We start from the raw sequence: 27,678 nt of genomic DNA, 5'->3' as shown, positions 1-27,678 counted from the left end.
CACTATCTCTCACTAACTCACTCTCTCTCTACCTCACTACTCAACTCTCTCTTTCTCACAGCATCACCATATAACTACCACAGTAAATATCTCTCTCTCTAACACACTGCTTCACAACTTCACTCTCTCTATCTCACTACCTCACTCTCTCTACATCCCTACCTCACTCTATCTATTTCTATCTCACTATCTCTCACTACCTCACTACATCACGACACACTCTCTCTAAAGTTCACTACATCACTCTCTCACTACCTCACAACTTCACTCTCTATCTCACTACCTCACTCTCTCTCTCTCAAATACACTAACTCACTTTTACTCTCTCATTCACTACCTCACTCTCTCTCTAGCTCACTACTTCACAACATTACTCTGTTTCTATCTCAATACATCACAACTCGCACCCTCACTACCTCAGTCTTTCACTACCTCACTCTCTCTATCTCTCACTACCTACTTCACTCTCTCACAAAAAAACTGTCACTACATCACTACTCAAAATAGATCTATAACACTATCTCACTCTCTCTCTCCCTAATTCTCTCCCTAACATCACTCTATCTATTTCGATATCACTCTCACTACACCACAACTCACTCCCTCAAAAATTCACTACATCACTCTCTCGATAACTCACTCTCTCTTTCTCACTAAGTCACTTTCACTCTCTCTTTCACTACCTCAATCTTTCTCTATCTCACTACGTCCCAACACCACTCACTGTTTCTAGCTCACTACCTCACAAAATCCCTCTCCCTCACTAACTCACTCTCTCACTACCTCACTCTCTCTCACTACATAACTCTCTATACATCACTACTCCCCTCTATCTATATCACTACCTCACTTTCTCTCTAGATCTCACAACATCACAACTTCACTCTCTCTCTCTCTAACTCACTACATCACTCACTCTCTCTCTACCTCACTCTTTCTATCTCACTAACTCACTTTCAGTCTCTTTCACTACCTCTCTCTCTCACTACATCACAACATCACTCTCTGCTTACATCTGACCACCTCACAACATCCCTCTCCCTCACTACATCACTGTTTCAATACCTCACTCACTCTATCTCACTACCTCACTCTCTCTCACTACCTCACTCTCTCTCTATATCTCACTACCTCACTCTCTCTCTGCTAATGCAATAGGTATCACATATGCAAAATATTACGCTAATGCCAACAGAAATGACAATGCCATTTATTTAGGGATAAAAAAAAAAGCAATACCAATAGCTCTACCTATAATATTGCCGAGACCATTGCATAGTAAATGCTTGTTATACTTGCGTTTCCTGTGCTCCTGATTGAACAATCTAAAGTTAACACGGGCGACGGAGGATGGGATCTGAGAGGAAAGGAGCGCAAATGAAGGTGACCTCAACACGCGGAATATTCCCAGATTACAGCATCTGTACATGAGGAGAGTTCCTTGCTGCCTGGCTGATGGACGCATGCTAAGGAGTGGAGCACATGTTCAAGACAAGTTGATCAAGAATAATTAAAAGTGCAAGGAAGGAATACCATTCACCTTCTGCCAGAGACGTTATTTAAACACTTGTCTGGAAGTAGCGATTACTTGCCGGTGGTACCCTCGACTGCTGTTACATTTACTGTCAACGGGGCGATTGACCCTTGGGCCCAGAGGAGGAAGGTCAGAAGCTGGGGGCACCTCATCAGTCTGTGGTCACACCAGTGTGGTGGTGTAGTGAGGAGAAGATCGTTGGAGCGGGGCGTCTTGAGGCAGCAGTCGGAGTCCCGTTTTGCTCGCCTAGCAAATCACAGCGTGACCGCTGCTAGGGGGACTGCTCAGGGAAACCTGCCTTGCCTGGGAGGACAGCCTGGGGCTGGGTAGTGCGTGCCTGAGGTGCTGCCTTGAACTGTGTCATTTCAATTCGTGACAGGGGGCTGTGGATATTATAGCAGTCCTGTCACGCTGACTGAAGCCATTTGCGATCTTGTGCACCGAAACCCAACAAGGCAACTAGGGAAGGTTCATCCTGCGAGGAGCGTAGTGCCCGCTCTGAGGGGAAATCTGCGGGTTGTGAGGAAGAAGCCGTCCTCACGCACGTTTTACTGCCGGTCACGCAGACTGGCACAGCTTGTAGAGGGATCCTGTCAGAAAATCCCAGGTCGTGGCTGCCCAGGGTAGTCGCTGTTAGCTATTTCTCCCGCTGACTGACAACGCTCCATTACTCGTCAGGTAGGAAAATAGTGCGCACTGTTGACACGAAGGGGAGACACTTGCAGGAGCCTGTGTTACAGTCATGGGCCAGCATGTGAACGAACCACAGGGAGGACTAGCCTGTTGCTTTTGTAGAGGTCACGGCAGAGAAGGGGATGTGTTTCCTCAATCTCAGGATGTAATCGTTCTGCCACTCACGGCTAGCAGAACGAGAGAGAGCTCTTTCACTTACAATGACTGTTTCCCCCCCACCTTCTCAGCAGTTTCCCCTTGCTACTGAAAGAAGTTACTATTTAATGGTGGTATTGCTGTCTACTGTATATTCATGGCAATGTCTAGTAAGGTGTGAAGGTCCGATCTAGCAGGGTACCTTGTGGTGCTTCACTGGTTCTTCGGGAAACATCACAGGGCACTCATTTCTTTTCTTTTTCCTGCTCAGTCATCTCAGCGCCCACAAGCCACTATGCAGAATGTCACTCCCCCACCTTTCTTTCTGTCCACTCCAGGGGAGCCAACCCTCAAGCGGAATAAATTGAAAAACAGTGTCCAGAACTACGCAGTAGTATGTGGACCAAATTTGGGTCTGGAAAGAAAAGTAGCTTTGCTGATGCACTACCTGGGTGCTGAAGGACAAGAGATACTAGAACATCTTCCGGAGCTGAATGCTAATAATGCGAAGGGGTTGAATGAATAGAAGATACGTCTAAAGAAACTAGACATCCATTTCTTACCTAAAATAAGTACAATTATTGAACATTACCAATTTGGAAGGAGAGGACAGAAGGAGGGAGAAACGGTGGAGTTTGTGGGCTGCGAAAGTTGGCCTCTAAGTGTAAGTTTGGGGGAGTTTGTGAGAAACGGATAAGTGACCAGTTTGTCCTAACTTGTAAGACTGGGCGTGTATGTGAAGAGTTTTGGCTAAAGGATGACCCGCCCCTTGGGGAAGCGCTCATTGTAGCAAAACAAGTAGAGCACATGATGCAGTGTTTGAGTGAAATTAAGCAGGGCAGTGAAAAGAAAGCCAAGGTGAGTGAGGTCTCTGTCGAGAACAAAAGTGTACTTGCAGTTAAAGAGCAAAAAAAGAACAGAAAGAGGTTAAAGGAAGTTGGGGATACAAAGGGAACTGTTACCGGTGTGGCAGACCAGGTCATTTAGCGAGTGGCAGGGAGTGTCCCGCTCTAAAAACAATATGCAACAAGTGTGGAAGGAAGGGACACTCTAGACAGTGCTGCAGAAGCAATGCTAGCTACAGGAAACAGTAAAGATTGTAACGCCCGTGTCTGTGATGAGATAGTTTTACAGGTGCAGTGAAAAACCCCAAAGACTTTATAGCTGTGGAAGAAACCAGAATTGAGGCGATGTTTGATTCATGTTCAAAACTGACAATCTCTGCAGAAGAGTTTGAGAAAGTATTAAAAGGTAAACTAATGCTGCAGAAAATGGATGCACGACCGGGAGGTTATGGTGGTCAGCCCATACAGATGAAGGGTTATTTATGGGGGACGGTAGGCTACAAGGACAGGTTGACTGTCGCAAAAATGTATGTGTCCAAGAAGGGGGACAACATCCTGGGGTGGCAGGCCCAGTAAGAGTTAGGCATCTACCTTAATCCTAACAAGAATCCACAGATACTGGTACAGGAGGCGAGGAAGACCAGGGTGGGGATAGAGGAAGAGTTTAAGAGGTCTTCACAGAGAAATTAGGATGCCTCAGAAACTATGCCCACAGAATAAAACTCAGAGAAAGTTCCAAGCCAGTTACAGCTAAGGTTAGGAATCTCCCCATTTCCATACAGGAGGCTGTGAAAGAAGAATTGGAGAAATTGTGCTGGTTGGAAGTGATCGAACCAGTAGAGGCCCCAGAGTGGTTGGCACCCATCGTTGCAGCCAAAAAAGGGGATGGGTCAGTGCGCTTGTGCATCGATCTTAGAGCATTAAACAAGGAAGTCATAGTCGACAAGTACCCCCTTCCTAACATTTCACAGATGAGCACCTTAGAAGGGGTTAAGGTATTCAACACACTGGACCTAACCTCGGCTTATTATCAAGTCAAACTACACCCCGACTCACAAGAACTCACGGGATTTGCAACGCCCATGGGGGCATACAAATTCAAAAAGATGCCGTTTGGACTAGTATCTGCCGCTGCAGTTTTTCTAAGAATAATGAGCAAACTCCTCAAGGGCATTCCTGGCGTCATGTGCTACCAGGACAATGTGCTGACCTTCGGAAGGGATGACAAGCAACACGAGATTAGGCTGCTGCAGGCCCTGGAAAGATTCCAAGAACAAGGACTCACGGTGAAGAAAGAGAAGTGCAAGATTAATTGTGCGGAACTGGAATTTCTGGGCCACAAGTGTTGACAAGGGAGGGCATTCGCCGCAAAGCAGATCTACAAAACACTATTGTCAACCGTGAACCACCAAGTATCAAGGAGGAAATAAAATCCTTCATGGGAATGGTGGAATTTTATAGTAAATTTGTGCAGAACTTTGCCAGACGCACATATGCTATCTGCTCAGGAAAGGGGTGACATTCGAATGGAGTGTGGAGTGCCAGGAGGTGTTTGAAGATACAAAAAAAGGTGCTAGCTGAAGCACCCAATCTCAAACCATTTATACCGAGCATGAAAACCGTACTGACCACTGACGCAAGTTCAAAAGGATTGGGAGCAGCATGCAGTTCGGAGAAAGAGGGGAGAAAACAATAGCGTTTGCGTCACGCTCGCTACGCAAGGCAGAGGTCAACTACTCAGTAATCAAGAAAGAAGCGCTAGCGGCACATTGGGTCATGAACAAATTCAGAGACTTTGTGTGGGGAATGAAGTTCCACATGAGGACCGATCACAAGCCCCTACTCGAAGTCTTCAGCAAAAAAGGGTTGGACTCTATCTTGAGTAGGATCAGACGATGGGTTGTGAACCTCCTGGAGTTCACGTTCGAAGTGGAATACGTACCGGGAGTGAGGAACCTGGCAGCTGACTGTCTTTCTCGCTTGGTGAGTGAGGACCGTGGTGAAGCAGTCGATGGGAAGGATGAGATGGAGGCTGATAAAGAAATACTAGCGGAGAATGTGTGTGTTGTCACTCAAGGAGCCATTGAAGAGGGTAGCTGGAAGGAAGCACTCAGAGCTGACGAGCTCCTACAGAAAGTCTGTGAGAAGACAAAGGGAGGTTGGATGGACAAAGACAAACGGGAAAAACTGCTTCGACCATTCTGGATGCTCAGAAATGAACTCTCCCTCACGATGATTGTCAGTTCAGAGGTACCAGGTTGGTCCTCCTGAGACCTAGATAGTTTAGTCACCCTGGCCCATGAGGGGCACCTGGGAGTCACAAAAACCAAACAAAGGTTGCGGCTAGACTAATGGCAGCCGAGCATGGATATCGAAATTGAGAGGAAGATAAGAAACTGTGTGCCATGCTCTGCCAGCAACAAGATCCTAAAACAGCACACACCACCCATGCAGTGTAGGCCTCTTCCCATGGTCCATGGGTAGACACAGCTTCGGACACAGTGGGCCCATTGACTGGGGAACATCGCACACCTTACATTTGGTGCTCATGGATCTTACTCCAGGTGGCCAGAAGTGAAATTTGTGTCAGATCACCACGAGGGTGGTCATAGATTTTCTGCAGGAGTAATTCACCAGAGAAGGTTTGCCAAGAAGCTTATTGACGGACAATGGGGTGCAACTCTGCTCTGAATAAATGAGAGAATTCCTAGAGAGTAATGGGATAGTACACAAGCGATGTGAACTGCATCAGTCGGAGACGAATGGGATGGTCAACAACCATCAAGGAGTGGATCCAGTTAGCCAGGGCTAGTGGGATATGTTGGAAGGAAGAGGTCGTACAACGTCTGGCAAGACGGCTTTCGAATTGCTCATAGCCCAACACTAAGTTAGTACCTTGGTGGATGAAGTGGCAAAAAGGGTGGACGGACCAAAATAATGAGTCGCAGTGGCGAGACCGGGAACTTAAGGCCATGAATGATAGAAAAGCCAGGTTTGACAGGCTACATGCTGTCAAAGATGTGAGATTCCAGGTGGGCGATCTAATCAAAATCAAAGCACCCACTGGTAGAGCAGTTTGGTCCAAATTCACTAAGCTTACCAAAATTGTAAAGTTATTTAAGAATGCTGTCAAGACCAAAGAAGGAAAGATTTGGAATCTGGGGAGGGTGGTAAGGTACACTTCTCTCACGGTGGACACCGACAACACACCAGAGAGTGGGAGGGAGACACAGAGGAGGGGAGAAACGCCTGAGAAGGGTTGTTCAGGACAAGCCCAACCTTTCCCCAGGGCTAGTCACAGGAAGGTGTACCGCCCAAGGTATTTGCAGCATTACGCCACTTAATAACTACCCATGTGCATTCCCTTCTGTTTTGTTTGTTTGTTCCTAGTTGTATAAAGGAGGGGGATGTGTGCTATCTTCTACTGCAGGGGCCCACCCTGGCCTCGCCACTCAACCCCTTCCCTGTGTTTACAATGGTTGACGCCATTGTGACATGCCTTGGAATGTCACAGTGACGAACGCTCCAATTCAAGCTCCCTGCGTGGAGTCATTAAGCGGAGTTGGTGACAAACAGCTGTGGCTGAGGTCACTGTTGTAACCTGATAAATAAAGTCGCTCGTTTTTATACCTGTGTTTCCTGTGCTCCCGATTGAACGATCTAAACTTAACAGTTAGTTTAGCATACTTTATGCCAAATTATAGTTGCTTAATAATCAAAACGTTTCGTTTAGCACTAGATAATTTGGGAATTTTGCACTGTATGTTCTACTTAGTGCCCATATGTCGTGATTGTCACCATGAAATGAAACAAGTCCCTACAATCAATTTGAATTTTATTGGACCCAGGTTGTGTTTTTCTTCTCTCGTTATTAATGCACATACACTTTCCTTAGCTTACTGGCTCAGCCTATAAGCTAGTGCAGCTAATTACCTTGGCATGCAAAGATGATGCACATTGACTTTTATATGATGGATGGATGGATTCGTTTTTATCCATTTTATATTGCCAAGATTTTGATTGTATTTGTATTCATACTTTTATGGTCTTAATGACCAAAATAAAGGTTTTGAACAAAACAAGTTACTGCAATTATTTACATATATGTTTATACCTTTCAAGGTTACCCGTGGCTTCCAATGTAATTTCCTCATATTTTTTCATCTTCCTAAAAATGGTTGTGGCAATATTTTTGCTGGAGACATCCTTGATTTTACCTAGATGGAAAACAAACCAAATGCACAGTTACTGTTTTGTCTTAATGAGGAATGCACCCATAAAAAACCCTTCTACAAGCAGATAATACGATATTAAAACTGACCTTTGTTTACTGCAAGCACAATGTACAAGGCTGCTGTAAGGCTTATAATTCCTTCAACTTCCTCAGAAACTATACAGTCCGCCAACTCAGTTAAGAAGGACCTGTAAGAACATTTTTGATTAAATAGGATATTTTCATCACATTCAAATCATATTCAGCTGTATGCATGACTCACATGGAACATTACTGCTTCCACTCTTCACAAGATGTCTAGCTTTACAATACCAAATGGACAAAGTAACACATGACTTAAGTATCTGTAAAGGGCATATTCACCGCCTTCAAGCAACTAGACTGCAAATGACAAATGTTTGGTTTTAGCCAACTTATTAGTACTCATTTTAACAGTGTCTACAGGATGAACCTGTGCCTATGAGGTTGAAAAGAGAATCACTGGCTGCATGTCTTGATTGCAAATGACATAAACCTTCACCTTGTGAATATCCCCTGCGTCAGCAACATACGGAAATTCTTTCGTAGCTCCTCACGCCGACGTCACAGAAGCACGGCATCGCGCACGGCTCCGCTGACATCACTGAATCCATAATAGGACCCCGTCGGCGAGATTACATCAGCTCCGCCCTTTTTTCCATGCCCTCGAGGCTCACAGACGGACTGACAACAGTATATATACACACAGGGTACACAGTACAAAATAATCAAGGTGGAGAAGTGTGGCTCACGGTGTAGAGCAGGCAGACCCCGAAGCTGAGGTCAGACCCGGGACCAGGGTTCAATTCCCGACGCGGCAGGGTCTTGAGCTCAAATGTCCACGGACTTGATAATTCTCGCTTCGGTGCCTGCTCTAATCATGGGTTCTCACTCTGCAACTCTGGGCATTAAGCTTGCTTAATCTCCACAACGGCCCCCCTGCGGCGGGATGCCTGGCTTTCACCTTGGGGATGCCCTGTAGGGGATATCTCACAGGGAAAAGCCAGGACGGGTTCCCAAGGCAAGCGCCGGGAAACCTCCGGGTAGCTGTGCGCTCAATAAATGCAATAATAATAATAATAATAATAACACACACAGTGTGAAGACAATGCAGTAGAGCAAAAAGAAACAAGACATTGCCTTAAAAACAACATGCACAAAAGCAATAGCAACTATTATAGGTATACAAGGGTGGACAACGGGGAGGCGGGTGGGTTAGTGAGGAATCCAGAGGCAGATACTGTATTCACCAGAAAAAGCGTTACCGAAGGTAAGTAACTTGTTCTTTGTGTATAAAAACGTGAATGGGAAGGGTTCAGTACTGTACTTACTTAATCTAAAATTATCTGCCCATTTCCCCTCTTTTAAAAGCTATAGCATCTGAATTAGGCTTACAGGCTATAGTGTTATTGGAGCCCAAGCTTTTCGCGGGAGACTGGTTTATTCAGGCATATAGCGCAAAGGTAGATATCATATCATGACTTACATTTAGCCATGCACAGACCCAAGTCTCTTCTGACGGATATATCTGCCAGTGGATTCCTCATCTTGTGAATAGATTCCCACAGCAGTCCTACTCCCGGAGGAGGGTGTCCACCCTTCTATACCAAGAAGTCCTGAAGGACGGAACAAGCAAAGTGTTATTCCCTCCTCACCTCTGCATCTAAACAATAATGCTTTGCAAAAGTGTGGAGGGAGGCCCAAGTTGCCGCCCTGCAAATGTCCTCCACAGGAACACCTCTAGACAAGGTAGATGTAGAGGTCTTTACCCTAGTAGAATGAGCTCTCAAACCTTCTGGAGATTCCTTACCGGCCAGGGAGTAGCATATCTTGCTACACAAGACAATCCATCTAGACAACGTGCGCTTGTGCACCGCTCTGCCTTCCCTGCAGCCAACGAAATCCACGAAGAGTTGATCTCAATTCGGAACTCCCTGGTTCTGTCAAGGTAGAAGCTCACCGCCCTCTTAGGGTCCAGACGGTGAAGTCTCTCCTCCTCCTTGGAGGGGTGAGGGAGAGGATAGAAGGTAGGGAGGGTAATGGACTGACCCAGATGGAAGGGAGTTACCACCTTAGGCAGAAAAGCAGCCCTGGTCCTGAGTACCATTCTTTCAACATGAATAGTCAAGAACTGGGGTTTCGAACTAAGAGCTTGAAGCTCACTTACCCTCCTTGCTAAGGTAATCGCAATCAGAAAGACCGTTTTAAAAGATAACAACCTCAAGGGACACCTATGCAAGGGCTCGAAAGGTGAACCCATTAAGAAAGTAAGGACAAGATTCAAGTCCCACTGAGGCACAATAAAAGGAGTGCGAGGAAATGTATTTGTAAGACCCTTTAAGAACCTTAAAACAACAGGTGACTTAAATAAGGATGGCTGGTCCAGCAGGCAAAGGAATGCCGACAAAGCCGAAAGATAACCTTTCACTGTCGCTACAGCAAATCCCTGATGAGCCTAAGAGAGTGCAAACTGAAGAATGTCGGACAAGCAAGCCTTCAAGTGGTCAATGGACTTCTTTCCACACCATGAGACAAACTTGGACCACCTATAGGAATAGATAGACTTGGTGGAGTGCCGCCTGGGTGATAAAATAACATCCACCTCGCCAGGTGAGAGAGAAAAAGAATTCAGGTTGCCCCGTTCAATCTCCAGGCATTAAGGTGTAAGCGCTGAAGGTGGGGGTGTAGAACCTGCCCCTGCGACTGCGGAAGAAGGTCTGCCCTGAGAGGGGGACGGAGCGGAGGGCACGAGGAGAGGGAGAAGATCTGTGTACCACACCCTTCTTGGACAATCCGGGGCGATCAATATGACTTGGGCCCTGTAGGAAGGTAGATCCTGACTATGGCTGCCCCCTACTTTTTGCCCTGTATTTTAGCTGGTTTTTGACATAGTTGGCCTGGGACCCTGCCAATCAGGACCCCAGGCCTACTGCTCTCTCTGTAAAATGGATTCCAGGTACCTTAGGTACATATCCAATTGGTACTGGGCCACCTTATCAGACCCTGTAACTCAGGGCATAGGTGTACCCAGGGCCTACTAGGGGCTGCAGCATGTATTATGCCACCCCTGGCTGGCCAACTAAATCTGACACAACTGGCTGCACGACAGCTGGGGCAAGGTGGTGTAATCACCCTTTGCTGTAGATATAGTATACCTATATCTAGCCCTAAAATAGACACATAGATTCCTATCAGTCACTCCTATGGCAGGCCTTAACAATCCTGAAGGCAGAGTGCTTGGAATCATGTGAGATGGTGCTCTGGCATGAGCTGAGCCCGTTTGCAGCTTGCGGAACCAAGTCCTAATAGCTGTTCCATGATAACGCATACCATATACTCTTAAGTGCATTATAATCCTCGCGGTTATATGCCAACTCTGGTATCGCTTTATCAAAACATGTCGAGTAAGGTGCCATACGAATTGGAATACTAACCCCTCGCCAATTCTGGCGACGGGGTTAGCATTCCACCCTTCTAGAGGGACACGACATGTGTGTAACTGTGAACCCCGGTTAAAGTTAACTCGAGCCTCAGCATCACAAAATGGATGCTGCCACCACAGACACAAGTCTGACCTCCTGTTGCTGGGAATCCTTCCAGCGAGGAGAGCTTGGACAAAGGGTTTCCTGTCAGGGGCGGTGCTAGCACCATCCCAGACAGGGTTTTGTGTATCCTAGGTAGGCAGGGCTGAATAGGAAGGTGACTGCAAGTGGCACCCCGGTGCTCACTATGCATCTGCCGGCTAGAACCAGTTCCAGGGGCACACCAGCCCCTGAGCTGGGGAAAGTCCGGCATGGGAGAGGGGTGTAACCACCCCCTCCCTGGTCCCACCCATGGGCAGGACCTAGTCCCGTACCAGCCCCTTTCTTTAGTATAAAGGTGGGAGCGGGGACCCTTCAAAATTAGATCATCTTTGAATCCTGAAACTACTTTCTACGAAAGGAACTCAAGACTTCTTCTCAAGATTTCTACCTTGTGACTAAGGAGTAGTGACCCTGCATCTGCGGGCACCAACTAAGAACACTGCGGTTTTCTGCACGTCCTTCCTCAGGAATCCGACCGACCAGCACAACGAGACCCGGCTTCCCTGGCACCTCTGACCTCTACCTACATCATTAGCCCAGCTGAGATCCGTGGGTGTGACGAGACCTCGAGGGACCGGCCATCTTCAGAACTGCACGAGGCTTATCCAGCACGACCGCCTAGGGATCCTCGAGTGAGTGCCTTGGGGTTTGAGAAGCCCTAACCCTGAGCAGCTCCAGCACCGAAGTCCAGCCCCACAGCATCCACCAGATCTGCGTGGGGCCCTTCTGCTCTTTGCTGCTCACCGCGTTGTCCAGCTACTTGCCTGCTGGCTTGTGGCCCTCCTGACGACGCACCACGACGACAACACCACCACCACTGGTCTGGTTGCTCCAGACTGGCCCTTGCTCCCCTCCAACAGAGGAGCACCCCGGACCCTCCTGGTCCACTCCAGACGCCATTTTGAGTCCACCGCGTGGGCTTGCATTTGCCAAGACTTGTTGCCCCAATCCTGGGTCCAGCGACGTCGACAGCAGGTACCTTCGTGGGACAGCTCGCACCTCCATCCTGGTCGCCGACAACGCCTCCTGGTCCGAGAGACTGCAGAGCCCAGTGTCGCCCACTCATCGTCCGGTGCCATCCTGGTGCCCATCTAATCACTGGCTAGTGATTCAGAACTTGGTCCCCTCTGCTTACAGGTATCCTCCATCACCGATCCAGGCTTGGATCACATCGAACTTCATCACTGGTCACCTGCCAGCAACTTCTTCTTTCAGGCTCCATAGACTGCAACGAGGATTCCCGACGTCTTTTCAGACCTATGCAGCCGCAGCCCCTGGGCTAGGTAATCTCAGCATTTCGGTGCTCCAGCATAGCTTAACTATCCAAGGGTCCAGATCCTTTTTCGTTTCAGCTCTACCTAGCCGGATTCGTCCGATAACACTAACTTTACGAAATCTAGCATCCCTAGACTTTGTCCCGCATCCCGCGTGAGAGTGCACACTCTGCACCCGATCTCCCTAGGCCTCCTGCTAGTAATCTGAAGGTTCAGTAGTCCAGTCCTAGCGATCCTAAAGCCTATTAGAGTAGTACTTACCTGCTAGTAATTTCGCATTTCACTTTTAGAGTATATGGTTTTTCGTGCCCCTCGGGCATTTGTGTAAATTGTGCGACTTTCAGTATTTTCATAAAGAGCTTTGTATTGTGCTTAGCGCCCTGTCCTCATAAAGAGTCCAGGGCTGTTGTGTTCTAAATAAATATACTTTTATTTTCATAACAACTTGTGTGGTGTCCTTTCACTTGGTGTTCAAGGGGTATATGTGATGGTATAACAGCTGGCTTAACTCGCCCTCTAGAGTTTAGCCTAAAGACTGCTCTTGTCCATGCTACTAGGATAGCTGGTCTACGGTTGACTTACAACCAATCATCAATAAGGGTTGTTTGGACTGATACATAGTGATAACTAGAATAGTGAGCACTGCATATCAGGCCAACTTCTCACAGGCCCGATCTTGGCGAATCTTCCTCAGAACTCGAGGAATCAAGGGTATGGGAGGAAACGCGTAAAGGAGTTGTGAGCCCCAACTCAACTGAAACGCGTCCCCCAAAGCTCCCTGCATCTGATACTGGAGACCGGCAGAATGACGGGCAGTGAGCATTCTTGTGAGTGGCGAACAGGTCCACCTGAGGAGTTCTCCACGTCCGAAAGAAGTGACGAACTACCTCTGGATGAAGCCTCCACTCGTGGTCGGCTGAGAACTGCCGACAGACTGTCTTCACGCACGTTCAGAACTCCGGCCAGATGATTTGCCATCAGACAAATCTAATGGTCCTGAACCCAGGCCCAGAGACACAGAGCCTCTCTGCAGAGACAATGCAAACCCACTCCTCCCTGCTTGTTGACATACCACATCGCGGTAGTGTTGGAACCGACTGACCGCGAAGGGAAGGGAGAAAGGCCTTGAGCGCCAAACATATCGCCCGTAATTCTAGAAGGTTGATGTGAAGCAACCTTTCCTCTGGAGACCAAAGACCCTTGATCTCCAGATCCCCCAGAGCACCCCACCCTAGGGTGGATGCATTTGTTATCACTGTGGCCACCGATGGAGGCAGATGAAAGGGCTTTCCTTGAGACAGATTGCCCTCCGCGCTCCACCAAGATAGATCCGCCGCAGCTTTTCTGGAGATCCTCCCTGACTCCCGGAGATCTCAGTTGTGCTGATACCACTGCCTGTGGAGAAACCACTTGAGTGCCCTCATGTGTCAGCGTGCATGGTTGACCAACAGAATACAGGAAGCCATCAGACCGAGCAGGCGAAAGACCTTCAGGACTGGAACAGTCGCTCCATTGTAAATTAAAGGAATCATTGCCTGTATGTCGAGAATCCTTTGTGGAGGAGGGAATGCCCGACACACAGTGGTATCCAGTACTGCACCTATGAACAAGCTGTGCTGAGAGGGCACCAGGTGAGATTTGGGCACGTTTATTGAGAAACCCAACCTGTACAACAACTGAGTTGTAACCTGCAGATGATGGAGCACCTTCTCTGGCGACTCTGCTTTGATCAGCCAGTCGTCCAGATAAGGGAATACTGGTCTCCCCGACCTTCTGAGATGGGCTGCCACCACCGCCATCACCTTGGTGAAGACTCGAGGTGCAGTAGTAAGACCAAACGGAAGAACCGCAAACTGGTAATGTTGCGATCCTACCGTAAAGCGGAGATACATCCTGTGCGACTTCAGCATTGGAATGTGGAAATACGCATCGTGCAAGTCGATCGACACCATCCAGTCCCCTTGTTTCAGCGCTTGAAGAACCTGCACAAGGGTGAGCATCTTGAACTTCTCTTGCTTCTAAAAGCGATTCAAGATCCTGAGGTCCAGGTTTGGACAAAGCCTGCCATCCTTCTTGGGTATCAAGAAATACCAGGAGTAGCATCCCTGACCCCTTTCCTGCTCCGGAACCACCTCTATTGCACCTTTTCTCAGTAACGCTAGGACTTCCTCCTGCAGGAGAAGTAGGTGGTCCTCCGTGCAAAATCCTTGAGAAGGAGGGTAATTTGGGGGAAATTCCTGAAAGGGAAGAGCATACCCATTCTCTACAAGATTGAGAACCCAAAGGTCTGATGTGACCGATTCCCAATCTTGCAGAAAATGAGTAAGCCGACCCCCCACACAGGCCCAGACTGGCCATAGCGGGCACCGGGCAATTCCCCAGTGCGCCGCACGGGTGCGGGCGGCTTTTGCCCCCTGGGGCCGATTTTGTTACAGGGCATAGCTGCAAAATCGGCCCTGTAACAAAATCGGCTGCAAACCGGCCCTGGCAAAGCGCTGGGCGGGGGAGGCGTTCGACGAGCATTTTGCCAGGGTCGGTTTTGGTTCCCAGTCCGGCCCTGCCCCCACAGGACCAACATGATCCAGAATGGTGGATCCAGGGCTGCTTTGCTGTGACAGGAGCGGGTTGGGAAGAGGAGGAGGAGGAGGAGGAAGAGGAGGAGGAGACTTGACTACCTCGAGCACGGCCCCTGTAGGCTTTGTACAGGGAATTCTGCTGCTGCTGCTGTGGCTGTTTGTATGAGTGAAAGGAAGACCTTCTAAATCCCCTGAACTTCTTATTCGAAGAACCTCTGGTTTGCAGACCTAGAGACCTAGCCGTCGCCTTACTGTGGTTGAATCTTTCCAAGGCCGCATCTGCCTTCTTGCCAAACAGACCCGAACCATCAAAAGGAAGATCTATCAAAGTCACCTGCACATCAGGAGAAAACTCAAAAGTCTTCAGCCAAGCAGCTCTCCTGGTGGCAACGGATGATCCCATGATCCTTGCCACGGAGTCAGCTGTGTCCAAACCGCTCTGAATGACCTGGCGAGTGGGAGCCTGCATATCCGCTAGAACCTCACTGAAGTTCTGCCTGTCCTCTTCAGGTATCTTTGGTACCAATTGCTTCGCGGAGTCCATAAGTGCGTGAATAAAATGCCCCAGAAGGCATGTTGCATTTGTAGATTTTAAGGCCATGCTGGATGATGAGAAAACCTTTTTGCCGATTGGTCCAATCTCTTTGACTCCCTATCACTTGGTACCTGAGGGAAGGCTCCGGTAGACTTCTTGGAACAGGCTGCCTGAACTACCAGACTCTCAGGAGACGCATGAGATGAAAAAAAGTCCAGATCTCCAGGAGCAACCCTATACCTTCTCGCTACAGCCTTCGATACCGCAAGAGACGAAAAGGGCTTACGCCACACCTTCATTACCGGCTCTGTAATAGCATCATTAAATGGCAACATTGGTTCTACAACTGAAGAGGGAGAATGAAGCACCTCTGTTAATATATTAGATTTAAACTCTGCAGTAGGCAAACTCAAATCCAAGAGCTCAGCCAACTTTTTAATGACCGTGTGATACGGTGCGACATCCTTTGATGGGACATCAGGAGTCGAAGAAAGCGCCCACTCCGGAGATAACTCTAGGCCATTTGCCTCTTTAGGCTCTTCAAACAAGTGCTCAGCCTCCAGCAGTTCTCCCTCCTCTGCTTGATACCTTTGCTCCTCCAGTAGCCTTTGAGCTTCCCGCCTAGACTTCATCCTCGCAATCGGCGTCGATGGAGCCACAACCGACTCCGACGGAGCTGGTGCCGGTGCCGGCATCGTACTCCGATCTGAGGTACAGCCTGGAAAGTACGAGGTCGAGTCAGAACCGGAGCCGGTGAATATGGTATCTGCGCCGAGGACCTCTGAGCCGGGAAATGCCAGGACTGCGTTGCCGGCATAAAAGGCATGAACGGTGCCTGTGCATAAGTCTGCGGAACACCCAGAGTATAGGCCATTAGACCCATGGGACCAGATGATGCTCCAGAGGGGTTCATGGCTCTCGAAAAGATCCCGTACATCGTATTTAAATAATGCGGTGGGTCTTGACCCGGGCACGGAAAGGGTGGGTATGGTCCCAGACACTGACCCTGTTGTGGCACAATCTGAGTCGGGCCAACCGGACCCGAGGGAGGATCCATCGGAATCGAAGACCCTTCAGGCAGTGGAGCCTCCTCCTCCAGAGATGGAGTGTGTCGGCGCCGGGGAAGGATTAGAAGCTGGAGCCGGGTAATGCTCCGGAGAAGTCACAGGAGAAGGCTTATCTTGCGACTCCGGATTCGATGCAACAGACGAAGAAGAGACATAGTCCTTCCGATGTCGATGTTTGAGACTTCGAATCAGACTCTCTTCCAGAGTGACGCTGCGACCCATGCTTCTTCTTGTGCTTCTTCTTAGATCGAGAAGCATGACCCTTAGACGACCTCGAAGCCGACCTAGACTTCGAGCCGGACCTCGAACGCCTTCCACCTCTCTTCTCCTTCAATTTCTCAATGAGCAGCTTCGCCTCTCTCTCTTGCAGCGCCTTCAGGTTCATCTTATTACAGCTGGAGCATCCTTGGACGTCGTGGTCAGATGACCAGCACCAAACGCAATCCTCATGCGGATCCGTTATCAGCATTAACTTTCCGCATGCTCCACAGGGCTTGAACCTAGTTTTAAAAATAGAGGTATTCATAAATCCCATGGTTTAGTTAACTTTAGTAGCTAAGTATTTAAGTTTGAGCAAAGTCAAACCGAGCATTGCAACTGATAAATGACTGCTTATGGCTAAAAGGCTACATTTATCGTTTCAATTCTCTCGATAAGAGGTCAAATAATATGTCAAGGTTTGGCTCAACATCACTGAAGTTCAGTCAATTCAAATCTTTAGGTGCCCATGAACATTGGCTTTACATGCACTTACATTGCTGGGGCCCTACTGGTTGGGACCCAAGATTGTTGAGATTTTCCATTGAGCCCCATCTCTTGCTCAAACTGGTTACTTTTCACCAAATACAGGAGACTCAAAATCATGCAGCAGAAATAGAGGCGGCTATCTAGTTATTTAAACCACAGTCTTTGGCTCAACGGATGCCATGCAAGTCCAAATGATGGTTATTGGTGTTGGGGCCAGCTGTGATTCCCTCATCCTGAGACAAGAGAGCAAGTACAGAACTGCCAGAAATATGTGATCAGGATGTATCCTGGAGAAATGTCAGAGCACATAGGGCCACAGTTAAGCAGTAGTTAGGAGCAAGACTTCCGGATGATAATGAGAGAGGGATGGACGGGCCAAAGGACTCACTGGAGAAACGGGCAAAGTATCATACACAGCACTATTGCACTTGACACCAAAAGATTTCTCACTCACAAGTGCCTCAATCCTCGTTCCTTTTGCAAACAATGGAGCAGGATAGGCACATAGATGAGATTAATTTACTGCTGAGAACTGCCTATTCATCAAGATACACTTCTGGCTGCTGAATTTCGTTACAGCCAATGACATCTTTGAAAGTGTTGGACTTGACTCCCTCTGCAGTGTCACACCCAAACCTTTTGCCCTCACCTTTATTGTTTTCTTGACCCATTTTTGGTGGCTTTTAGGAACCAGGGCACCTTACTAATGCTAGTCAGTGCCAAAAGGCTGGTGCTCTCTCCTTAAAACACGGTACAATTGTCTTATAGCCAATTAGCACATTTAATTTACATATAAGTCCCTAGTAAAATGGTACTACAGGTGCCCAGGACTGGAAAATTAAATGCTACTAGTGGGCTGCAGTAATCCTGAAGCTTTGGGCTCTTCGCAACCGCGAGAGGGCTTGTTCGCCACAAGAATTTTGTGACCAGCATTGACCGCAAACGCGAAGCTCCGGTGTCAATGCTGTAGTGACGACCGCAAACGCGAAGCTCCGGTGTCAATGCTATAGTGACGACCGGCAACGCAAGATGTACGCTTCAAGCTACAGCATCAATAGCTGTGGTGATAGCCGACGCAAAGCTACATCAACTACCGTCCACGACGCCCAACAGGGTGTTTGTACTAAAGCGATGACCATATGCGACAGCCAGCCTGCTCTTCACGGTATAGAAAAGAATGTCTGCAACGCTCTCTCTACTCCCCATGCCCTTCTTAACTGCAAATGGAACTCTTTACAATGAACTTTAAAAGGTAACATTTTCAGTTAGACAAACCTAGCTTCTGTATCCGGACGTGTTGCATCTCGATCAGCCCGTACTTGTAATATGCAACCAGTCTCACACAACCAGATTACAGTGAGTGGTGCTTTGTGCCTCAAGGTTAAGCCCGCCTTTTTTAAGCTAAGCTACCATAGGGTTAATTTATTGACTTTTTTGGTTCACCTTGACAAAGATTGTGGTTGTTGCTTGAGAAGGGCTTACGTTACCAACAACCCAATTCCTCACAAAGTGTATTACCTTCATAGACTGTCATGGCAGAGAAAACAAAAGACGACTTTTTTTGCAACAAGGCTGCTCTGAAGAAAATGGGGGACAGGAATATAGATGAGGACCTCACTGAAAAAGCAATCTAATAAAGAAGGTGAAAGCCCTTTTCAGATCAATCCCCGCAGCAGGGATGTATGACGTTACAACGCATGCTTTTACCACGCATGCCGTTACAACGCAGTTTTTACAACGCATACCATTACAACGCATAGCGCTTTGGGGTGCTGGATAGTGAATAGTTTAATTTACTATTCCAACTCCAGTCCCCGTGGATAGTAGGGAAGGTTTTGGATAGTAAATTAAATCTATTCTCTATCCTAGAGCGCCCCCCCCCCCCCCCCCCCCCCAGCGCAATGCGTTTTAATGGTAGTGCGTTGTAATGGTTGCGTCGTAATGGTAGTGCGTTGTAACAGTTTCGTTGTAAAGGCTGTTTACCCCCCAGCAGACCTGGATTAGAAAATCAAAAGGATTGAAACAGCTATATTGTTAAAGAAGCAGAAAAAAGGATGGTCTTCATAAGTAAGCTCTATAAATTGAGAAAGCATTGTTGGTGTAATCTACAGGAGGGCCGGAGTCAAACAATGAAAAATGTATTAAAAACAGAATGTAAAGTTCTGTAGTAGGGGATCTCTGTGTATTGTCATAATCTAGTGGATAGTCCCACTCATGTGCGGGGACCCCGGAGCAATCAAAAATAATCTCTTAAGCTTTCTTCTCAGCAGTCCAGCATAGACACTTAAGAGAGAATTAAAGACAAATAATGCAGCCTATACCTGCAAGGCTACACTGTCCAGTACTTCAACTAGAAATGCAAAGGATATTCCACCAATATCATATTCAACACAGTCTGCCAAATTTCACCCATCGAGAAACTTCCCCTTCTCAAAATCCTTGAAATGATAGAGAGGAAGGGGCGGACAGACAAGCCCCCCATAGGCTGCAATTATGTGCCTTAAAAAGGGATACCGTGCCTTTAAGGAAACTTTCCAGAACTCTCGGTATCCCAGAAAGCACAGCAACTCCCTCCACTTTCAGTTCTTTTTTTCCGGCTCCTGCTAGCAGGACCCTGGAGCATTGAGCTCTCCCTTTTTTCAGTGTTTTGTCGAATTATTTACACTTTTCAAGTGTTTAGAGTGTTTCACTCTACATGTTTTGCCCTTTCTTCCTTTTACTGGTGTCTTCTGGTGAGTTTGGCCACTCTTTTGTCAGATATGCCTTCCTTATTTGACAAATGTCCTGAGTGTGCCAGGAAGAAGGTCAAATCTGATCCACACAGGGTGTGTATCCTATGTCTCCCTTCTTCTCATGTCCCTGTGGATTGTGAGATCTGCCAGCAGTTCTCCAACAGGACCCTGAAGGACAGAGAGAAATCTCGGCTCCAAGGACTGGAGCAAAGAAGACCGTAAGGTCAAGGTGGGTCTGGGCATGGAGAGGCCTCTTCCTCTGCCCGTACTTCAGCCTCTGGGGGGCTCCCCAGGAAAGAGAAGGCCAGAAAACAGCCCAGGTCTCTGTCAACGTCGATACCCTCGAGGTCGGCGTTGATAGGAATGACCACTGTCTGCTCCCTGTCTCCCCAGGGCTCTGGGTTGAAGCAAAGTCGAGGGGATTGACCTAGAGACCTCGGACGACGTAGACGTCGAGGACCGCTTCGTCGTCGAGACGCCATCGATGTCGTGATGGGTCTGGAAGGCACCGGCGCTCGCCGTCGAGGCGACACCGCCGTTCGACGTCTACTCGACATTCGTCGTCGAGAAGATCATCGACGTCGAGAAAGAGATCACCGACGTCAAGAAGATCTTAGACGTTGAGAGGGAGATCATCGATGTCGAGCAGGAGGTCAGCGTCGAGAAGGAAAAAAATCGACTTCCAGGGGGCGTTCTAAGGCCAGGTCGGATTCCCAGGGCTCTGTAGTCAGCCTTTCCTCGTCTTCCACGAGCCCACGGTCGCGGCGGCGGCGTCGCTCGTCCACGAGGTCGGCCTCGAAGTCACCTCTGTCAAGACCGGCGCAGAAAAGAAGGAGAGTGGTAGAGTCTCTGGGTTCGGAGTACTCCCAGACCTTTTCGCCTTCACGGCCTAGGACGCCTACGCCTCCCGCGTTGCCCAAGGACCCTCCTCCGCATAATCCTACACCTCCACCGCCTCCTCCTCCTCCTCATAACCCTCCTCCTCCACTGCCACCTCCACCGAGGTCTCTCTTTTTTTTGCCTCATCTCCCTACAACGCCTACGGGGCCTCCACGTCCTAGGCTCCCGCATCCTCCACAGCTCCCTCCTTTACGGCCAGTGGATAATCTGAGGCGAGGAGGTTGAGATCTCGCTCCAGACAGAGGGACAGATCTGTGACCGTCGCTCTTCCACACGGTCCAGACAGCGCCACAGGAGGGACAGGTCTAGGTCCCGCCACACGGAATCGTCCAGTGCCCAGAAAGATTCACCCACATTGTCGGACTCCCCTCGGACGAGGGTGTCTTCAGTAGACGACATCGTCTCCTTCCAAGAGGTGTTTCGTGGGGCGGCAAAACTGGGCATTACACTCACGGTGCCCACGCCATCGACTTCAGTCATCTTCGAGACCCTGCACAAGAAACAGCTGTCTTGCCCCTTGTTGCCCTTGGTGCCAGGCTGGAGGAACCTGCCATGGAGCTCTTCCTCACCCCTGCCTCTACAAAATCGGCACCTTCCAGGCTGCAAAAGAAATACCGGGCCCCGGACTCAGACCCGGTGTTCCTTCGCTCGGACCCTGTAGCGGGCTCGGTGATTGTGAATGCGGCAAGAAAACAGCACGCCACCGCCCCGTCGTCGACAGTGCCTCCTGACAAGGAGAGCCGCTTGATGGACTCGGGTGGCAGGAAAGTCTGCGGTACGGCCTCCACTTCGATGAAGGCCGCGAGTGCCTCGGCTCTGTTGGGCCGTTACGACCGGGCCTTATGGGAGTCCCTGCAGCAGTTCCTGGAACACATGCCCAGGAATAGATGGGAGTATTTCCAAGAGATCATTAATGAGGGGATGATGGTCTCCAACCAGGTGATAAGCTCGGCTGCGGATTCCTCGCTCTTGGCAGCCCACGGGTACTGCCATGGGATCAGCCTGCGGCGCCACGCCTGGCTGCTTCTGACGTCACTGAAGCAAGAGGCGCAGCAGAGGGTCGCCAACCTACCGTTTTCAGGGGCGACCCTGTTCGGCAAGCATGCGGAGAAGCCGAAGGAACAGAGGAAGACCTTCCGCCCGTTCCAGACGCGTTACGGTGCGCAGGACAGAGGGCACGGTCTGCAGGCTGGACAGCAGCAACAGCAGCAGCAGCAGCAGTACCAGCGGCGGCCGTTCCAAAAGCGCCAGAGGGGTAGAGGTGGTCAACAGTCCTCCGCCGCGAACAAGGGCCCGGCCGGGTCTAGGCCCTGAGGTGCTACTTCCCCCTTGTCCGTTACCCGCTCCGGTGGGGGGAAGCATACAAAACTACTTGGCAGAGTGGTGAAAAATAACTCCGGACAAGTGGGTGCTGAATATTGTTTGCAATGGATACAGTCTTCGTTTTCTTAGCCCGCCTCCAGTGATTCCACCGGTTTGCTCGCAGTTCCAACTGCGGGAGCTCCAGGCGGAGGCCAATACCCTGTTAAGAAAAAGGGCGATAGAAGACGTCCCTCTGTCTCAAAGGGGAAAGGGTCTTTACTCACGCTTCTTTCTGGTACGCAAGAAAGACCAGAACGAGTTCAGGCCCATTCTGGATTTGCGACAAGCAAACAAATGGATTCGCAGGGAGAAGTTTCGCATGCTGTCTTTGCACCAGATTTACTCTAAGCTGCAAAGGGGAGACTGGCTTTGCGCGATAGATCTGCAGGATGCATACTTCCATGCTTCCATTGCACGGAAACACCGGAAGTTCCTGCGCTTCCAAGTAGGCACCAATCACTATCAATACACCCTACTCCAATTTGGACTGAAGTCTGCGCCCATGACTTTTTCAAAGTGCATGGCAGTGGTGGCGGCACACCTGAGAAAGAACAAGGTGTTTGTTTACCCAAACCTGGACGATTGGTTGATCAAAGCCTCCACCTTCCAGGAAGCGCAATTGCACTTCAACAGGACGGCCGTTCTGTTGAACCAGCTGGGGTTGCACATAAACATGTCAAAGTCTGTCCCGATTCCTGTCCAGTGCCTACAGTACTTGGGAGCCTCCATCAATACGCTGTCAGCAAGCGCGTCTTCTTCGGAGGAGAGACGCTCATCGCTCCTTCGCAAAGCTCAAGCTCTCATGGCTGTTCCATCTACAACAGTGAGGACAGTGTCTTCTCTACTGGGGTCGATGGCCTCTTGTATCTTCCTCACTCCACATGCACGCCTTAACATGAGGCGCTGCAGGAATGTCTGGAGGATCAGTGGGACCAGAGGCGAGGGAACTGGGACGACAGGATACAACTGTCCCTGCATGCTCAGCAGTCCCTGAGATGGTGGTGTTCAGCAGAGAACCTCCTCAAGGGAATTCCGTTCCACAAGGACATTCCCACTCAGACTATCGTGACGGATGCTTCTCTCCACGGCTGTGGAGCACATTCCGGACAGTTACAGATCCAAGGGACGTGGTCCCCGACTGAGTCCACGTACCACATCAATTTCCTGGAACTCAGAGCTGTTCACTTGGCGCTGAAGGCCTTTCATCTGTCCTTCCAGAACAACTCTCTGCTTGTACAGACGGACAATACGACCACGATGTATTACCTCAGCAAGCAGGGGGGCTCGAGATGGCGCACACTGTCACAGGAAGCGCAGGCGATCTGGCACTGGCAACTAGCCAGAGGACTGACGATAACGGCTACCCATCTGCCAGGTGTGCAGAATGCTCAGGCGGACGCACTCAGCAGACTGATCCAGGAAAACCACGAAATGCTAGAAGAAGTCTTCGCCAGGTGGGGCACTCCAGCCGTGGATCTGTTCGCCACTGCGGACAACAGAAAATGCCGAGACTTGGCATCCAGGTATTACCAGCAGGGGACTCTGGGGAATGAGTTATGGATCAACTGGTCGAACAGCTTTCTGTATGCTTTTCGACCCATTCCCCTGATTCCGGTGGTGCTCATCAAGCTGTCCCAGTCAAGGGCGCGGATGATCCTCATTGCCCCGGAATGGTGCAGACAGTGGTGGTTCACAGACCTACTTCACCGGTCTCTCCTTCCTCACATACAGCTGCTGTGCGGCCGGACCTTCTCACGAAGTTCGGGGGGCAGATGGTGCACCGCAACCTCTCGTCTTTGAGTTTGGAGGCATGGCTCCTGAGATAGTGCAATATGGCCATTTGAATCTTCCTGAAGATTGTATGGACATACTGAGGGAGGCTAAGCGTCCTTCCACTAGGACTACCTATGCTTACAAGTGGAAGAGGTTCTGCATCTGGTGAACGTATAAGAACTATGATCTGACGACATCCAAGGAAGATGTCATCCTTCCATAACTTTTGTATTTGGCGCAGTCTGGCCTTAATTTCCATTCTATTAAGGTTCATTTTGCTGCGCTGACTGCCTACAGGAAATGCCCTTCACAGACATCCTTCTTCCAGATTCCTGTGATAAAGGATTTTTTGGAATGAATGAACGGGGATTTGTAATGCGCAACCAAGCCCAAGGGCATCAAGGCGCAGGCGACAGACAAACACATAGTCTCATAGTATCCAATCCAGAGATTACTGATAGGCCTTAGTAAAAAGCCAAGTTTTGAGATGTCTGCGAAAGACCACCAGTGAAGATTGACTGGTCAGTTCTGAGGGGAGGGAATTCCATAGCTTGGGAACCAAGGTGGAAAAGGCTCTACCAGCCCACTTAGCTCAAGAAAATCTGGGGACAGAGAGCATGTTCTTAGAGGCAGAGCGGAGTGTTCTACTGGGAGTATAGGCACAGACAAGGCACCTGATGCCTTCCGAGCCAGAGCCATAGACAGCCCTATGGGCAAAACAGAGGAGTTTGAAGGAGATCCTAGAGTGGACAGGAAGCCAGTGGAGATTCTTCCTAGCCTGAGTTACTGAGGCAAGCCTCGGGAGGTTCACAACCACCCTGACTGCAGCATTTTGTACCATCTGGAGACGATGGACAGAGCTCTTATTTATGTCACTGTACAGGGCATTGCAGTAATCAAGCCTTGAAAAAACCAAGGCACTGTGGCTTGTTTCCGGGCAGCCGGGGACAAATAGGAAGCAATCTTTCTTAGCATCCTGATGATGTGGCAGCAGGTGGATACAGTCCTATTGATCTGAATGTCAAAGGAGAGTGCAGAATCTATCAGGACTCCAAGGTTCCTAGCAGAGGAGATCTTCTGATTTCCACCAAAAATTAGGACCTGCGTCTATTCCCCATTCAGTTTTAAAAAGTTCTGAATCATCCATTGGGATACTGCCTCCATGCATGATCTGAACTTGAGGGCTGAATCGTTGACCGATTGAGTGATAGAGACCATAATCTGAGTGTCGTTGGCGTACGACAGCACCTCAAATCCAAAGGATCTCACCACTTTGGCAAGTGGGGTCACGTAAATGTCAAATAGTAGGTAGGGGACTTAACGAAGAACCCTGCGGGACCCCACATTGCACTGACTGGGAAGGAGAAAGAAAGCCAATAGACTAAGAGCGGAACCTCCAACCCCAATCCCCTCGAGCCTAGAAATCAGGACTGAAGGGGACAGGGTGTCGAAGGCTCCTGTAAGATCGAGCAGAACCGGAAGGGTAGTGTGGCCCCTGTCGACCTTGGAGCGGATGTTGTTAATCCCAACAGTAAGGGCAGATTCCGTGCTGTGAGCATTCCGAAAGCCATGTTGAGAGACATCCACCAGATTTGAGCTCTCTAGAAAAGAGGAGGGATGGCGGTTAAGATAAGCCTCAAGGATCTTGGCCGGCGCTGGTAAAAGGGAGATGGGACGAAATTTTTTTTAAACTCCCGGATCCAAAGAAGTCTTCTTAAGAAGAGGTTTAACGACTGCTGTTTTCCAAGGGAGGGGAAAAATCCCCTCTGTAATTGTCAAGTTCATAACCTCTAATAATGGAGGAAAAACCACCTCCCTGCAGGCCTTCAGAATTTTCAAAGGACAGGGGTCCAAAGGCGAGCAGGATTTGGTGTTATCAAGGAGGCGATTTAATTCTTCCAAAGCCAGCTGAGGGAAGACAGAAAGACCCAACTTGGAGATCCCATCCTGGGGAGAAAAGGAAGGGAGGAGAGACAGTGCGGGGTTAGCATCAAGTTCAGAGTTAAGAATTTCAAGCGACTTATAAATATCAGCAATTTTTTAATGGAAAAAGCTTGCGATATTATCGCAGAGCTCCTGGGTCTCAACTATGGAATCAAATGTTTTGGGCACGATAAGAGAGTCAATGATTTTAAAAAGATCTCTGGAAGATTTTAATGAAGCATTCCAGTTGGTGTAATAAGTCTTTTTTTCCTTAACTACGTCCCTCTTATATTCCCTTAACAAAAGTTTATGTTGGGTTTTTCCGGAGGGATCGGGATGGGCATGCCAGTGTCTCTCCTTGTCAACATTTCTGCCGTAACAGCCTGAGACGGTCAGAGTACCAAGGCATAGCAGGACTCTTTTGGGCGGAATAGTGCTGTTTGGCACGAGCCAAGATGTCTATCGCACTTGAAAGAGCATTAGACAGGCCTAATGCTGACGCGTTCGGGTCAGACATTGGGAGAGAGCTAAATTCATCCATAAACGGAGTAAGGGTATCACTGTTGATCTCCCTATAGTTCCTTCTGAATTCCCATTGCTTACAATTGGAATAATCGGGGTGGTAGAATTGGTTTTGAGCTCAAAGGACACCGCCGAATGGTCTGACCAGGCTAAGGGAATAGACATTCCAATTGTCAGTCTGGTGTCATTAGAGAAGACGCCATCCAGCGTGTGACCAGCTAGATGAGTGGGACCTTCTACTAGTTGCATCAGGCCACATGAGGCCAGGCCTTCTACTAGAGACAACGTATCTCTAGAGCATGCGTCTTCTAGGTGAAAATTAAAATCAACCAAGAAGGGTGAAATTTGGTCTATTGATGGCTCGAGGCGCCTTCCAGGACAGGCTTGAAGAAAGTGTTTCCTCCTGTTCGGCTTCCTTCGCGGGATGTGGTGCTGTCCAGGCTGATGAAGTACCCTTTTGAACCCATTCATAAGGCCTCGCTGCAGCACCTGTCCTGGAAGGTGGCGTTCCTCGTGGCCATTACATCGGCCCGCAGGGTGAGTGAAATTCAGGCATTGTGTTGCCAGGAACCTTATACTGTATTTCATGCTGCTAAGGTTGTGATGCGTACTCACCCCAAGTTCCTTCCTAAGGGGATTTCTGATTTTCATGTTAACCAGACTATAACTTTACCTACATTTTTTCAGAATCCTTCCACTCCAGCGGAAATGCCTCTTCATTCCCTGGATGTCAGAAGGGTGTTGACATTCTATCTGGATAAAACCAAGGATATTCGTAGGTCAGACCAATTGTTTATCAACTATGGGTCGGTCAGGACTGGTCTTGCTACCTCTAAACAGTCCATTTCTAGGTGGATTGTGTCCTGTATCCAGTTATGTTATCAAAAGGCTAATAAGACCTTAGGGGGTAAGCCTAAGGCTCATTCCACCAGGGGCAAAGAGGCTACAACAGCTTTGCTCCATAATGTTCCCATTGCAGACATCTGCAGAGCTGCCACGTAGAAGTCGGTCCATACCTTTGCGAAGCATTACTGTCTGGACTCTGATGCCAGAGTAGATGCTCAGGTTGGGCAGGCTTCATTACGAAATCTGTTTGCATAGTAGTGGTGTTGTCTTTTTCCTCCACCGCCGGTTTGGTTGTGGGGATGGGCCTGCCATTCTATTCACTAGATTATGACTATACACAGAGAACCCCTACTACAGAAAGAGTAGTTTCTTACCTGT

The 27,678-nt window shown here is 48.9% G+C and overlaps 1 protein-coding gene across 1 annotated transcript in view; it reads right to left on the bottom strand.

Moving 5' to 3' along the window:
* The window catches only part of LOC147669133 (condensin-2 complex subunit G2-like), a 399,698-nt gene that overhangs the window by 12,656 nt on the left and 359,364 nt on the right, over window positions 1-27,678 (bottom strand). The window contains exons 26-27 of the mRNA XM_086948201.1: window positions 7,529-7,629; window positions 7,322-7,424 (exon numbers count right to left, since the gene is read on the bottom strand). Of these exons, the coding sequence (XP_086804327.1) occupies window positions 7,322-7,424; window positions 7,529-7,629 (204 nt within the window). The remainder of the gene's footprint in view (window positions 1-7,321; window positions 7,425-7,528; window positions 7,630-27,678) is intronic.

Source organism: Lissotriton vulgaris, unplaced genomic scaffold (assembly GCF_964263255.1).
Source record: "Lissotriton vulgaris unplaced genomic scaffold, aLisVul1.2 SCAFFOLD_836, whole genome shotgun sequence".
NCBI classification, from domain to species: domain Eukaryota; kingdom Metazoa; phylum Chordata; class Amphibia; order Caudata; family Salamandridae; genus Lissotriton; species Lissotriton vulgaris.
Note: the sequence above shows the minus strand (reverse complement) of the source record. Positions and strands in the feature narration are given on the sequence as shown.